This window comes from Choloepus didactylus, chromosome 6 (assembly GCF_015220235.1).
Source record: "Choloepus didactylus isolate mChoDid1 chromosome 6, mChoDid1.pri, whole genome shotgun sequence".
In the NCBI taxonomy this organism is placed as follows: domain Eukaryota; kingdom Metazoa; phylum Chordata; class Mammalia; order Pilosa; family Megalonychidae; genus Choloepus; species Choloepus didactylus.
The window spans coordinates 8,631,561-8,646,503 of record NC_051312.1 but is presented as its reverse complement, the minus strand read 5'-3'; the positions used below and the strand labels follow the sequence as shown (position 1 = coordinate 8,646,503).

At 49.1% G+C, this 14,943-nt stretch overlaps 1 protein-coding gene across 2 annotated transcripts in view; it reads left to right on the top strand.

Annotated features, from left to right (window-relative positions):
• DPP3 (dipeptidyl peptidase 3) overlaps positions 1-14,425 on the top strand; it is a 29,173-nt gene extending 14,748 nt beyond the window's left edge. For both annotated transcript variants that reach the window (XM_037838827.1, XM_037838828.1), the window contains 9 exons: positions 2,103-2,297; positions 2,526-2,638; positions 2,985-3,077; positions 4,870-4,932; positions 5,024-5,148; positions 5,275-5,395; positions 6,392-6,571; positions 11,609-11,771; positions 13,865-14,425. In XM_037838827.1, coding sequence (XP_037694755.1) covers positions 2,103-2,297; positions 2,526-2,638; positions 2,985-3,077; positions 4,870-4,932; positions 5,024-5,148; positions 5,275-5,395; positions 6,392-6,571; positions 11,609-11,771; positions 13,865-14,037 — 1,226 coding nt within the window. In that variant the 3' untranslated portion in view covers positions 14,038-14,425. The remainder of the gene's footprint in view (positions 1-2,102; positions 2,298-2,525; positions 2,639-2,984; positions 3,078-4,869; positions 4,933-5,023; positions 5,149-5,274; positions 5,396-6,391; positions 6,572-11,608; positions 11,772-13,864) is intronic.
• The last annotated feature ends 518 nt before the right edge of the window (positions 14,426-14,943 follow it).

The following is a 14,943-nucleotide window of genomic DNA, read 5'->3' as shown; positions in this document are numbered from 1 at the left end:
TACTGGAGGTCTTTATTTCTTTATGTCACTTCGATCCACTGTCTCGTGTCCTTTCCTTTCATTCTGAAGAACTCCCTAGCATTGCTTGGAGCGCAAGTCTAGTGGTGACAGATTCCCTCAGCTTTTGTTTATCTGTGAATGTCTTAATCTCTGTCTCATTTTTGAAAGACTGTTTCACCAGATATAAAATGCATGGCTGGCAATTGTAGGGTTTTTTTTTCCAGCACTTTAAATATGTTATCCCACTGCCTTCTTGCTTCCATGATTTCTGATGAGAAATCTGCACTGCATCTTATTGGGACTCCCTTGTATGTAACAATTGCTTTTCTCTTGCAGTTTTCAGAACTCTCTCCTCGTCCTTGGCATTTGACAGTTTGACCACTATGCCCCTGGGTGTGGTTCTCTTCAAGTTTATCCTGTTTGGAGTTCCTTGGGATTCTTGAATGTGTATATTCACGTCTTTCATTAAATTTGGGCAGTTTTCTGCCATTATTTCTTTGACTATTCCTTCTGCCCCTTTCATTCTTCTCCTGGGACTTCCATAACGTGTATATTGGTATGCTTGATGGTGTCCCACAGATCTCTTAGGCTCTGTTCACCCTTTTTCGTTCTTTTTCTGCTTGTCAGCCTGAATCATTTCAATTGTCTTGTCTTCAAGTTCGCTGATTCTTTCTTCCCATCTCCTGTTGAAACCTTCTAAGGAACTTTTCATTTCAGTTATTGTGGTCTTCAACCCCAGTATTTCTGTTTGTTTCCTTTTTAAAATTCCTGTCTCTTTACTGAGATTCTCATATTGTTCATTCATTGTTTTCCTGATATCCTTTAGTTCTTTATGTTTTCCTTTATTTCCCTGAGTATACTGAGGATCATTGGTTTAAAGTCTTTGTTCAATATGTCCAAAGTCTGGTTTTCTTCACTGATGGTTTCTAGATTTTTATCTGGTTCCTTTGGATGGGTCATCATTTCCCATTTCTTTGTATGCCTTGTCATCTTTTGTTGTACACTATATGTACATTTTAACATTTTAAAGTGTAAATTCTGGGATTTAGCTCCTGAGTTGTTTGTTCCTAAGGTTTGTATCCAGCTAGTGATATGACAGAGATTTTCTTGAAAGCCAGGAGCTGACAAAAACAAACCAATACAAAAAAACACCTTTTGTAGTCTTTGCAAATTGGCTCTGCACTGGCTGCTGTTCTCCTTCAGAGTTTAGCCCTCCTATCAAGAAGATCAGCCCAAGGCAAATGCAAAGTACTACGTCTTCTCCATCTTTTCTGAGCAAGTTCTGGGAGGGTGAGCCAGAGAAAAGTTTCCTGCTTCAGTCTTTCAGGCTGCCACCAGAAAGGTTGACACCAAGCTAACTACCCTTCTCGAGAACCTGTCCGGGTAACAGTCTAGACCAGCATTTTCCAATTTCCCGCAGTATTAACAGGACTTATACCAAGAAGGGTTCTCTGACAAGGCCTCAGAGATCTTGCCTGCAGAACTCCTAAGTACCTTTAATAGGCTCATGTCCATTGGGAATCTCCTAGAAGTTAGAGATGGAATATGTAGTGGTGGCCAAACTTATTTAACCAGGGAGCTCTTTCTTTATGAAGGCTCTCCTAGAAGACATGTTCCATATAGTGTAGTTTTTAAAATATCGCTTTCAGCCAGGAATTCTTAACTACGTTAAATCTAAAAGCAACAGCTTTACTTACTGCCAGAGAAGCCAGGTGCTCCAGCCATATGGGGCATCTCACAGTTCCTCCCAAAAGAGGAATAGCTTTTTGCTTATGGAGTCCCTTCCGCTTGGAATTTGTTCTTCTCCCCACCACCCCTTGCATGCACCCTACCAACTCCTTTAAGACCCATGAAGCCTTCTCTCCACACCCCTACCCACCCCAAGCAGATTGTGGGTCCTTGGTTCATCTGCTCATCTTTGACCCCACTAAGGGCAGGGCCCATGACTGGGTTCACCACCCTCCCCAGCAGCCAGCCATTGCACACAGCAGGCATGCAATGTATGCATGATGATGGCTGTCTGGAGGGGTAGAAGGACTGGGTAGGGGGGAACAGAGCTCCCACCCAGAACCCCACCAACCGGTAGTCTCCCTCCCCCGCAGGCTTCGTGGCCATGGTGAACAAGGCCATGAGTGCCAAGTTCGAGCGGCTGGTGTCAAGCGCGGAGCAGCTGCTGAAGGAGCTGCCCTGGCCCCCAGCCTTCGAGAAGGACAAGTTTCTCACCCCCGACTTCACCTCCCTGGACGTTCTCACCTTCGCTGGGTCTGGCATCCCTGCTGGCATCAACATCCCCAACTGTGAGTTCCCAAGGCCCAGCCCCCCCAAACCACAGCAGTGGCCCCCAACCCCCAGGAGCTTCCCTTTAGAATCACTGTCACCCTGCTCCCAGACACACAGCCTGACCACAAACTGCCCTGCTCAATTGACCATCTGGCCTTGTTCCTCTGATCTAGACTCCAGTGGCCCCCTGACCCATGACCCTTGACCTTTGCCCCTTCTCCCTGGTCCCTGCCCTCTTCCTCTAGATGATGACCTAAGGCAGACGGAAGGCTTTAAGAATGTATCGCTGGGGAACGTGCTGGCTGTGGCCTATGCCACAAAGCGGGAGAAGCTCACCTTCCTGGAGGAGGACGACAAGGTGGGCACTGGCACCCCGAGGGTCAGGCCTGGGCGTAGCCTGCCCTAGGCTGACCCAGGCAGGCAGCAAGGCCCGGGGCGGTGCAGGAGAAAGCACTCAGCTTCAAGTCCTGGCTCTCCACTTCCCGGCCCTGTGGTCTTGTGCAGCTTCAGAGCCTTTGTTCCTCATATGTCAAACAGTGGAGACAGAACCTTTCTCCCTGGGGTGTTGCATGATGAGGTGGGCCTCACGGTGCCCAGCATGGAGGCTGGCGCATAGTAGGCCATCACCAAGCATGTGCAAGGGTGGGCAGGCTCCTGGCCGTGGTGGGGCAGCAGACAGCGTGGGGCTCTGCTTGACTCGGCAGGACCTGTACATCCGCTGGAAGGGGCCCTCCTTCGAGGTGCAGGTGGGGCTGCACGAGCTGCTGGGCCATGGCAGCGGCAAGCTCTTCGTGCAGGTAAGAAGAGGGTCACCTGCCCTGGGGCCAGCAGGAGCCTCCCTGTACTCAGGCCTATGGCTCCCCTCCCCCACGATCAGCCGGACCCAGGGGTGAAGCGGTTCCAGTCTTTGCCCTCAGGGGCTTCGGGTCAGGTGTGGGGAATGGCCCCTTAAGCAGGGAAGACCCTGCGTCACCCTCCCCCATGATGCCCCAGGAGCTCAGAGAACTGAGTGGGTGCAGAGAGGCCTCCAGGACAGTTCAGCTGCTGTCCTCTCACCCCAGAGTGGCTCAGGCCGATGTAGCTGGCCCACATTTCCTGGGGGTGTGGCTCAGACAGCCCCCAAGGCCAAGGCTAGGAGGGAGTGGTCTCTGGACCCTGCCTGTCCTGAGGCTGCAGCCCTGTCCTTGAGCAAATCGTCCCTGAAGCTTGTGCCTTTCCAGTTGTTGTCGGGAGCCCCTGCCTCCCCTGAGCGGCCCCTTCTTGCCAGCCAGCCAAGTGGCTGGAGCCCCATTGGCCACACACTTGGGGAAAATGAAAAAGACAGCCTGAGCTTTTCTGGGCAGGCTGAGAAGAGCTAGTTATGGACCCCTGGACACAGAGCTGCGGGATGAGATGGCTGGCAGCAGGGACAGGGACAGGACTATCAGGGAGAGTGGGATTCTGGGCCGGGCCTGCTCCCCTCCAGGACACTGGAGCTGGGCCTTAGAAGACAGGAAGACTTCAGAGGCGCTGATGGGGGGCAGCCTCCTGAAGCAGTGGCTTGTCCGGGCTTTGAAGGCAGAGGGAAATGGGAACAAACACAGCCACTCTGTGGTCTGAGAGGGCAGTTCCCCTCGCCGAGCCTCAGTTGGCCCATCTGTGAAATGGGGGGGTTGTGCCCACCTCTGCATGGGCCATTGTGACACATGAAATCCAAGGTGTATAGTAAGCCCTAGGGAAGACACATGGAAGTCAATGAAAGCTGTATTGAACTTAGTTTTCAGAACTGTGTAACATACTGCTTTCGCAGAGTCCCACGTGACTGCTTTCAAAAAAGTTGTTTTTCAGCCCAGGGAAGACACATGGAAGTCAATGAAAGCTGTATTGAACTTAGTTTTCAGAACTGTGTAACATACTGCTTTCGCAGAGTCCCACGTGACTGCTTTCAAAAAAGTTGTTTTTCAGCCCAGGGAAGACACATGGAAGTCAATGAAAGCTGTATTGAACTTAGTTTTCAGAACTGTGTAACATACTGCTTTCGCAGAGTCCCACGTGACTTAGTGACCTAGAGCTTGCCTGGTGCACAGAAGGCTCTCAGCAAATGGAGGGGGTGGGCCTTGTGAAGGGACAGTGTGTACCGGTTGTGTGCTCCGGTTCCAGTTCGGAGCTCTTAGCTTCTGAGCCTCGGTTTCCTCATCTGTGAAGTGGGTTGATAGAGAACCTTCCTTGGACAGTGGTCGTGAGGATTAAGGGGATGACATGTGACAGGCACTCGGCTCCTGGTGGGGACAGCGAGGATGGTGCCATGGCCTCTGCCAGTGCCAGGAGAGGGGCATGAAGCACGGGGCAGCCAGGCGCTGGCCCACCCATTGGGCATCCAGCTCTGAGTGGGGTCTGGGGATACTGGTTCTGGGTCTTTGAGGGACTTTGGACAAGTCCCTCCCCTCTCTGGTCCCCTGTTTCCCTCTGTGTGCGGGGCGTGTGTGGCTCTCATTCTTCCCCCATGCAGGGGCTCTGGGGGGACAGCCACTGCTACAGGACCCTGCAGTTTGTCACTTGCTGGGCTGGGGCTGCCGGCCTGGTCCCGTGTTCATGACCCGTCTCCTGCAGGACGAGAAAGGAGCATTCAACTTTGACCAGGAGACAGTGATCAACCCAGAGACAGGGGAGCAGGTGAGGTTGGCATCAGAGCCCCAGGGCGCTGGGAGGGCGGACGTGAGTGGGGCAGCACCCCTAAGCCTGCTTCCTGGGCATCCCTTCCCAGATTCAGAGCTGGTACCGGTGTGGGGAGACCTGGGACAGCAAGTTCAGCACCATCGCCTCCAGCTATGAAGAGTGCCGGGCGGAGAGTGTGGGCCTCTACCTCTGCCTGAACCCCCAAGTGCTGGAGTATGAGCTGGAGGCCTGGGTGGGGCATGGGGTGGGGGCACCAAGCAGGGGCCGCTCTGGGTGGAGGGGGCGCCAGCTGGGGTGGGTGGCAGGGCTGAGGCACCTCCCCCTGCCTCCCTCCCCCAGGATCTTCGGCTTTGAGGGGGCCGAGGCGGAGGACGTGGTCTACGTGAACTGGCTCAACATGGTGCGGGCTGGCCTGCTGGCTCTGGAGTTCTACACCCCCGAGGCCTCCAACTGGAGACAGGTGCACCACATGGGGCTCTCGGGAGGAGTGGGGAGCCTGCAGGGGGGCCCCAAGATCAGGATCCTGGGTACAGGGAAGAGACAGCCATACCTCCAAGACCATGCACAAGTTTAATCCCAGAGCCCACTGCTTACGGGGGCAAGTGGCCTTGCTGTTCTCAGCTGCCGTGTCCCCGCCTGTGAAATGGGAGTCCTGAGCATTCCCTGTCCAGCCTTCAGGGTGAGTCAGAGAGAAGCCCTGACTTCTAAAATAATAGCTGACTCGCACTTCTAAGCACCGTACGTGAACTAGCGCGTTCGTTCCCAAGTCCAACCCCAGGAGGCAGGCACTGTTACTATCCTCATTTTAGAGATGAGGAAACTGAGGCACAAGGAGATGAAGTGACTTGCTGGTAAGTGGCAGAGCCTGGATTTGAATCTGGGCAGTCTGCCTCCAGCCTCCCTGCCCAATGTGGCACATGGGCAGGTGCTTTGGAAATAGGGGAAACAATAGAAATAAAAGTTGAAGAAAACAAAATGAAAAGAGCACAGGCTTTAGAGCCCGAGCTTGACTCTCACCAGCTGGGTGACCCTGAGCAAGTCCCATCTCCTCTCTGGGCCTCTGTTTTGGCATCTGTGAACCGGACATGGGGATACCTACTGGGTCCCACTGCTGAGCTCAGACAGGTGCAGAGAAGAAAGGGCTTGGGGTGCCGGGCAGCGAGGGGCCTTTGGAGGTAACTGCTGTCATCAGGGGAGGGGCCAGAGAAGCAGAGGGTGTGTGGTGACAAGGGGGCTCCCCTGGAAATGGCCTCCCCTCCTGAGCAGCTTGTTCTCCCTTGAGCAGAGGTGGGGAGAGGACTAGGCAGAAAAGGAGCCACACAGTGGGAGAGGGTGAAATGATGACAACAGTCAACAGTGAATGAGCAAATCCAGAATGTCAGGCCAGGCTGGGGCCCAGGCACTTACCATATCTAATATTGGGGCTGCAAATGACTCCTTTCCTTCCACCCGGCAGGCCCACATGCAGGCCCGGTTTGTGATCCTCAGGGTCTTGCTGGAGGCGGGCGAGGGACTTGTCAGCATCACTCCCACCACGGGGTCCGATGGGCGCCCGGATGCCCGCATCCACCTTGACCGCAGCAAGATCCGTTCCGTGGGCAAGCCCGCCCTGGAGCGGTTCCTGCGGAGACTCCAGGTAAGCGGAGGCCTTGCGCCTTGGTGGGCTTCCCCTCCCATCCCTGCCCTGTCTCCCCACCTGGGAACACCTCCTAAAGCCTCCCAATCAGTTCATTCATTTACCCAACCAGTCTCTGTCCCTAGGGTTCCCGTGTGCCAGGCGCTGAGAACAAGCCGGGAGCACTCCCTACTTCCTCAGGGCTTATATTATAGCGAGGCGGGTACACAATTGTTCCAGTTTGCTAATGCTGCCTTTTCACAAAACACCAGAAATGGATTGGCTTTTATAAAAGGGGTTTATTTGGTTACAAAGTTACAATCTTAAGGCTATAAGGTGCCCAAGGTAAGGGGGTGCCTTCACTGAAGGATGGCCATTGGCATCCGGAAAACCTGTTAGCTCGGAAGGCTTGTGGCTGGCATCTGCTTGCTCCCAGGTTACATTTCAAAATGGCATTCTCCAAAATATTTTTCTTGGGGCATTTGTCCTCTCTTAGCTGCAGCTCCTCTTCAAAGTGTCACTCTCAGTTGCTCTCAGCTCTCTGTGTGTTCTTCCAAGTGTCCCTGGTGGCTGTAGCAAGCTCACTCCTTCTGTCTGAGCTCTAGTAAACTAATCAAGGCCCACCCTGAATGGGCACTTCCATGGAAATTATCTAATCAGAGTTATCACCTACAGTTGGGTGGGTCAAATCTCCATGGAAAAACTCAAAGAATTACAGTCTAATCAACACTAATACTACATCTTCCCACACAAGATTGCATCAAAGATAATGACGTTTTGGGGGCCGTAATTCATTCAAACTGGCACACCAATAAACATGTAGACAGTAAGTGAACAAGGTAATCGGGGATCACGACGAGCTGTGAGGACAATAAAACTGGGCGACGTGATAGCGATTGCAATTGGAGGGGAAATGAATGCAGGACCACCATAGCATGGCTGATCAAGGAAAGCTTCTTGGAGGAGGGGACCTTTGAGCAGAGATTTGAGGGCCAAGAAGGAACCCGCTCTGAGAAGACTTGAGAGCAGAGAAAACAGCAAACACAGCGGCCCTGTGACTGCGATGAGCTCGGGGGCTCGAGGGACAGAAAGGAGGCCTTGAGCTTGCTGAGTGAAGGTGGAAGAGGACAGTGGTCAGCGCAGCCCTGGCTGCCCTCAGAGGCCGGTGGGGGCCGTGGCGTAGCGTGGGAGGCCTTTGGAGTCCTGGTGCCAGGATTAACCAGCCGTGTCATCGAGCAACACGCTTTGCCTCTCTGGATCCTACTTTTCTCACCTGCCAAATGGGATCCACCACCTACCTCACCTGGTGGGGATTAAAAGAAGCAACATAGGTAAGGAAGGGAGCAGCTGAGGTGGGGTCCGGGGACAAGCAGCATCGGCATCACCCAGTGGCAGGTTAGAAATGCAGATTCTTGGGCCCCGTCCCCAGATCCACTGAATCTGGGTGCTGGGCCCAGGAATCCGCACATTTGCTTGCCCTCCAGGTGATTCTGAGGCTCCACAAAGTTTGAGAACCAGCTCAGCCGCTCTTAAATGCGCAGCACCTTCCTGTTGGCTTTTTCAACCTAAAGAAGGCCCAGCCTTCAACTCAGCAAATATCTCATGATTATACTCTTCATCTGTTTCCAAAAAAGATTTAAGGCATTTTCCAATAAAAGATAGGAGTTTGGCCATGAATGTAAAATAAAATCAGAAATTAAAAATCATTAGATGCAAAACGCAATGTGGTGTCTTGGATAAGATCCTGGAACAGAAAAAAGGGCATTCTTGGGGAAACTAGTGAAATCCAAATAAAGTCTGCAGTTTGGTTAATGATAACACTTCCATTATATAAGACGTCCGCGATAGCGGAAACTGGGCAGGGGTACACCAGAGCGCTCTCCTGTTCTACCTTCGCAAACATTTCTCTGTATCTAAAATTATTCCAAGATAAAACGCTTATTAATACATCATTAGACGGAGGAATCAAATCTGCCAATTCCCAGGCCAGCATCGACCTGCGACTGAACATTGAATTAGCATGGAACTTTCTAGCAGCCTTTTCTAGGGAGTGAATCGCTGGGTCTCTGCACAAGGGGAGTTGTTTGGTATAATGGACCATGACTTGAAGATACGGAAGCGTTTTTGGTGTGGCTGTTTGGTAAAATCAAGAGCTTTTACCAGGGGTCTGATGTAAGAAGACGGCAAGCAGGGAAGGTGGAGGCTTGTCTACAGATAAAGGCTTCAGCCAGGGGTGACAAACAGCTGTATTTTTGACACCTACCCCCCCCCCCCAGTATTATAAAAATTGGCAAAGGTTAGGCATAAATAGGTTTTTCTGGCTTCTCGGAAGCTTTGGCAACAAAAGGCTTAATTCCCATGTGGACAGTTGGCTGGAACTGAGTGGCAGCCACTGCATTTAAATGTGACGTGGACTCCCCAACTCGCCTGGGCCTCACCACTCCCTGTTACTTGTACCTGCCTTCATCACTCGTCTGTGACACTGCCTGGCTCTCCTTAGCATCCACATTGACCACCCTCCAGTTTAAGCTCCTGGGGTCTAACGTGTCACTTGATGGATTCAGCACCTTCTGGGCACTGAGCACTACCAGAAAAGAGAAGGGCCAGACCGTTTCTTTAGCCTCCCCCAGGAATTCCCAGTTGGTTTTATGTACTCCAGAGCTTCCAGGAATGCAAGATTTATTTAACAGTAGAAAATACAGTCACATAAATTACCGTATTAACAGATTAAAGGAGAAACATGATCATCTCAATAGATTTAGGAAAAGCACTTGCTGAAAATCAGTATCCATTTAGGATGAAGACTCTTAGCCCACTCAGAGTTGAAGAGAATATCCTTAACCTAATCAAGAATGTCTCAGAAAAATTGAATAAAGGTCATCTGTTGAAACACCAGAACATCCCCTCTGAAGTCAGAAACAAGTTAAATGCTGGCTTTTTCCACTTCTGTTGAACATTGTATTGAAAGTCCTCGCCTTGGAAGGAAACAGGAAAAAGAAGTAGAAAGTTTAAGGAGTCAAAAGGAAAAGAGAAATCTATCGTTTTTCAGATGATACGATTATATAGAAAAGCTAAAGGTTCTACGGACAGATTATTGAAATTAATAAAACAGTTCAGCAAGGTTGCATAAAGTCCCGATAGGGTTTTCCATGGGACTCGGCGATCTGATTGTAAAAATTTAGATGGAAGCATAAAGGGCCACGATTAATAGTCAAGATGCTCCTGAAGAAAACAGAGGTGACAACAGCACGTTATTTGAATATAATTAGTAGTGTTGAATTGTGAGTGAATGTGGTAGAAAGGGGAAGTTTAGAGTCATGTATGTCACCAGAAGGAAAGCTAGAGATAAAATGTATAACAGTGAATCTTGTGGTGGATGATGACTGATTAACTGTACAAATATAAGAAAGTTCTTTCGTGAACTAGAACAAACATACAAAACTATTACAATGAGTTAAAAATAAAGTGGTATATGAGATAAAATGTAACGATTGCAAACTATGGACGATAATTAACAGCAATATCTTAATAGTCCTTCATCAGTAACAAATGTACTACACCAATACTAGGGATCAACAATGGGAGAGGGGAAGAGGGGTATGGGATGTTTTGGGCTTTCTTTTATATTTTTATTTTATCTTTTTTTTGGAATAATGAAAATGTTCTAAAATTGTGGTGATAATTGCACAACTATGTGATGATACTGGGAGCCACTGATTGTATACTTTGGATGGATTGTATGGTGTGTGAATGTATCTCAATAAGATTGCATTAAAAAAAAAAAGAGGTTAGAAAAGAAAAAAAAAAAAAAAAACCACAATACCATTATCATACCTAATAAAATTAACAATAATTTCTTAATATAAAAAAAACAAACAGATGCTCCTGAAGAAAAGCCAGATTGGGGGCTTGCCCCACCAGATATCAAAACTTGTAATGAGATCAAGTTCGGTGTATTATTGGGGCAGGAGTGGATCAGTTGCTCAGCGGAACAGAACGGTGAACCCAGGCACGGACTGCGCTGATTTGTGACAGAAGCAGCACTGTAGGTGGCTGGAGAGAGGAAGGGGGATTTAATGAGTGGTGCTGGGCCATTAGGTTATGCTGATACAGAAACAAAATTAGATTTTTGCTTCCCACCATACACAAAATCAATCCCTGGTAGATTGATTGTCATAGGGGAAAGGCAAAGATTAAAATTTAGAGACTATCTTTATGGCCTCAGGGTAAGGAAGAATTTCTCAAAACAAAAAAAGCACAAGCTGTCAAGAAGACTGATACCTTTGACGACCTTAAAAATCACTTTTCTTCCAAAGTTACCATAAAGAAGTTGAGAAGACAAGTCTTAAACTAGGATAGGGTATTTACAACATATATACCAACAAAAAGTGAGTATCCAGAATATATGAAAAGAGCTTAAAAAAAAAAAACAAACAAAAAACCACCCAACCAAGAAATAAGCAAAAATGAAATGAATAGCCCACCAGCTTACGAGAAGATGCTCAGCCTTGCCAGTGATCAGGAAGATGCAATTTAAACCACATGAGATGCAAGTTGCACTCACCAGCTTGGCAAAAATTATATCTAGTGTATCAAGCAATGAGAACTGCTGTGCACTGCTTCTGGGAGTGAGGCAACACTTTGGAAAACCATGTTAGCATCATCTCAAAGTTGAACATTCAGTAAACGCACACACACATCAGTTTTCCTGGAGTAGCTGGCATCTGCTCATCAGGAGACATGCAGGGATGTTTGCAGCAGCATTTAACAGCAAAAAAACTCAAATCGTACAACTGTAGAAGAGATTAAATTGTGGTACGTATATAAGCGGAATAGTATACAGCAGTGAAATGGGTGAACCACTGCTGCATGCATTAACAGACGAGTCTCAAACATAATTTAAGCAGAAAAGCAAATCACAGAATAAAGTTTGGAAATAAGCAGAAACTTAAAAATAATATTGGGAGTAAAAATCAGGGAAAATAAGGGAATTATAAGTACAGAACTGAAGACAGTGGCTCCCCCATCCTAGGCACTAACTCCTTCTCCTTCCCACAGGTGCTGAAGTCCACCGGGGATGTGGCCGGAGGTCGGGCCCTGTACGAGGCTTACGCAGCCGTCACCGACGCGGCCCCCGAGTGCTTCCTCACCCTCCGGGACACGGTGCTGCTGCGCAAGGAGTCTCGGAAGCTCATCGTTCAGCCCAACACACACCTTGAAGGTAACTGACTTTTGAGCTCCCTATGATGGGGGTACAGACAGGGCCCTGTGGGAGCAGAGAGGAGGCCTGGAACCCCCCGGGAACCACCACAAGCCAGGACCTTGGCATCTACCCCCACATACCAAGGATCTTGCTGGTTGTACGATAGCACAGGGAGGTTCCAGGGGTGCAGCAGACCCCAGGCTTTCTGGTAGGTCGGTTGTGTGTGCTGCAAGCCTGGGAGCAAGGTCAAGTCAAGCAGTGAGTTGGGACCCAGCAGGCACGTGGGACCCAGTGGACAATGGGACTTGGCCAAGCCCAGGCCAGAGATCAGCAGCCCTGTGTCCCTCTCCCTTCTCAAGCGATGACTCCATTTCAAAATGCCCCAACCCCGTCGGTATTGTGTTCATACCCCTGGGCGTCCTGGCACCTCACTGCCTTCCCTTCCCTTCCACCTCTTGGCTCATGTTTCACCAACATCTGTCAAATGAGGCACCTAAGAGGAGGCAGTGCTGCAGGTGGGGCCTGGGCCCTGGACTGCCCTGCGACCTTGACCACATCACTTAAGCTTTCTGGGCTTCAGGGTCTTCACCCTTGAGCCAGTGTTGATTGCTCGCTGATGTCATAGTGAACCAGATCAAGCACTTCCTTCGTGTTCGAAGTGCTTTGCATGCATTAGCCCTTTGGAATCCTCACAATAACCCAGTGAGGTTTTTATTTCTATTATCTCCATTTTACAGATGAGGAGACTGAGGCACACAGAAACGCAGTCATTTGCTCTAAGCCCACAGCTTTTAGCAGGAGGAGCCAGGGGTTGAATTAAGAGTGTGCCCCTGATACCAGAGGGCAATGAATGAGTCGAGCCACTCACACAGTAAATGCTTGTTAAGTGGAAAATATCATCTTTCTAGAATACATCCAGCCCTGTGCAACACACAGGGGTTCAAGAGGTGAATGAGACCCAGGCCCTTCCCACAAGTGGTTCACAGCCCCTTAGAAATAATTATGTATTAAGTGACAATAATTTTAAAAAGCATTAATTGAGCACCTCAGAGAATCAAACACTCATGGGGGGAAGGTCACATCCACCTTCCAGTGATTCTAGGACAGTCCTGGGGAAGAAGTGGTCACTACACCAGGTTTGAAGAACAGGTTGGATTTTCAAAGGTAGTTGATGATGATGATGATGATGATGATGATGATGATGATGATGATGATGATGATGATGATGATGATGATGATGATGATGATGGTGGCGGCAGCTAACTTTTGAGGATTTCCATGTGCCCAGCACTGAGTAAAAACTTTCCATGGATTAATTCCTCAAACAACTCAGTGAGGAAGATATGATTATTACCCCCATTTTCCAGTTAAAAACTGCGACACAGAGGGACTGTGTATTTGCCCGAGGACACACAGCGAGTGGGTTCATTCACCTCTTGAACCTCACAGTGACACAGAGCAGGGCAAAGCTGTGTAAGTGGGTAGACGGCAGAAGTGTGTTTGAAGGAAATGTTTCCCAGTAATTTTTCAGGGACCCTCAGAACTGCCCAGGAGGTAAGCCGTGCCCTTAACCTCATTTAATAGACGAGGAAGTCGTCTCAGAGATGATTGTACTGGTGGCAGCTAAAATGTATTGAGCACTCACTGGGCGCATTATTACATTTAATCATTGCCACAGCTCTTTAAGAGAAGAGGCCCCTGCACTTATCCTCACTTCACAGATGGGGAAACCAGGGCTTAGAGAGGTGGAGAAAATGGCTCAAGGTCTCCAGTAGACAGAAATGAACCTATTGCTGGATATAAGCTCTAGGAGGGAAAGGACTGACTCACCTGGCATAGTGCCAGGTGTGCGGTATTATACAATAACTCTATTCAGTGAATGAATGAATGAATGAAAGCAGCAATTCATTGAACAACCCCCTTCCCTTTAATAGTTCCTTTCTCATGGGGTTATTGTGAGGATTAAGTTAATAATTATCCTAAAACATGGCACACAATTTTTAGCCCATAGAAAGAGCTGAGTGAGAACCAGCTGCTCCTATGATTATCAATATTCTCTTTCCTACCCAGACCTTTTTGCTGCTACTGTTTTCTCTCCATCTCCTCCCCAGGCTCAGAGGTGCAGCTCCTCGAGTATGAGGCCTCGGCTGCTGGTCTCATCCGGTCCTTCTCCGAGCGCTTCCCAGAGGATGGGCCCGAGTTAGAGGAGGTCCTCACCCAGCTGGCCACAGCTGATGCTGGCTTCTGGAAGGGCCCCTGCGAGGCCCCACCTGGCCAGGCCTGAGATGGGCTAGTGCGGCCCCTGCCCCCCTCGCATCAAACCGAGGCTGCAAGTGGCCCTTCTGTGTGTGTATTTTGAAGGGCTGGGGGCAGGGCAGGATCTGGGATCTTGGTGCTACCTCAGTCCTGGGTGGTGACACTAACCCCTTGCATTTGTCAGCACTTTCCAATTTACCAAGTGCTTCCCATCTGTTATCTGCATTGCCACCTGCGGAGTGGGCAAGACAGGGCTGTTTTCCAGATGAGGAAGTGGAAGTTCTGAGACGTTGACGTGACTTGTCTAGATCCCACAGGTGGTATGTGATGGAGCCAGGACTCAACACCTCCTTGCCAAATCCAGTGCTCTTTGTGTATTACTTTTATAACCAGAAAAATAAATATTAGAAACCACCACCATCTTTGCCATGTGTGCCATTGCATGCCTTTGTCTGCCTTCTTGCTTGTTCCTAGCACAGGATTGGGATCAAGGCTTGGGGAGGGCACAGGGTGGTGATTTCTTGCCTCCCATTCACAACAGGGTTGACCTCATCTCTGAACAAGGATATGAGGACAGTCACAGAGAGGAACGCAGCATGATTTTTGCAGTCCTCCTTTGGCATTTCTTGCATTTAAAAATATCCCAGGGGCCTCAAAAATGTAAAAACCATCAACTTCAGTCAGAATCCTGGGAGTTAATCTTCATTGCTCCTCAATCTTGGTGCTTCGTGTCTCTGAGGCTGGAGCTCTTCAGCAAGGCCCCCCCCCCTTTTTTTTTTTTTTGTTAATTTCTTTTTTTTTAATTAAATTCAGTTTTATTGAAACACATTCACACACCATACAATCGTCCATGATATATAATCCACTGTCCACAGTATGATAACATAGTTATGTGTTCATCACCACAATCTGTCTCTGAACATTTTCCTTACAT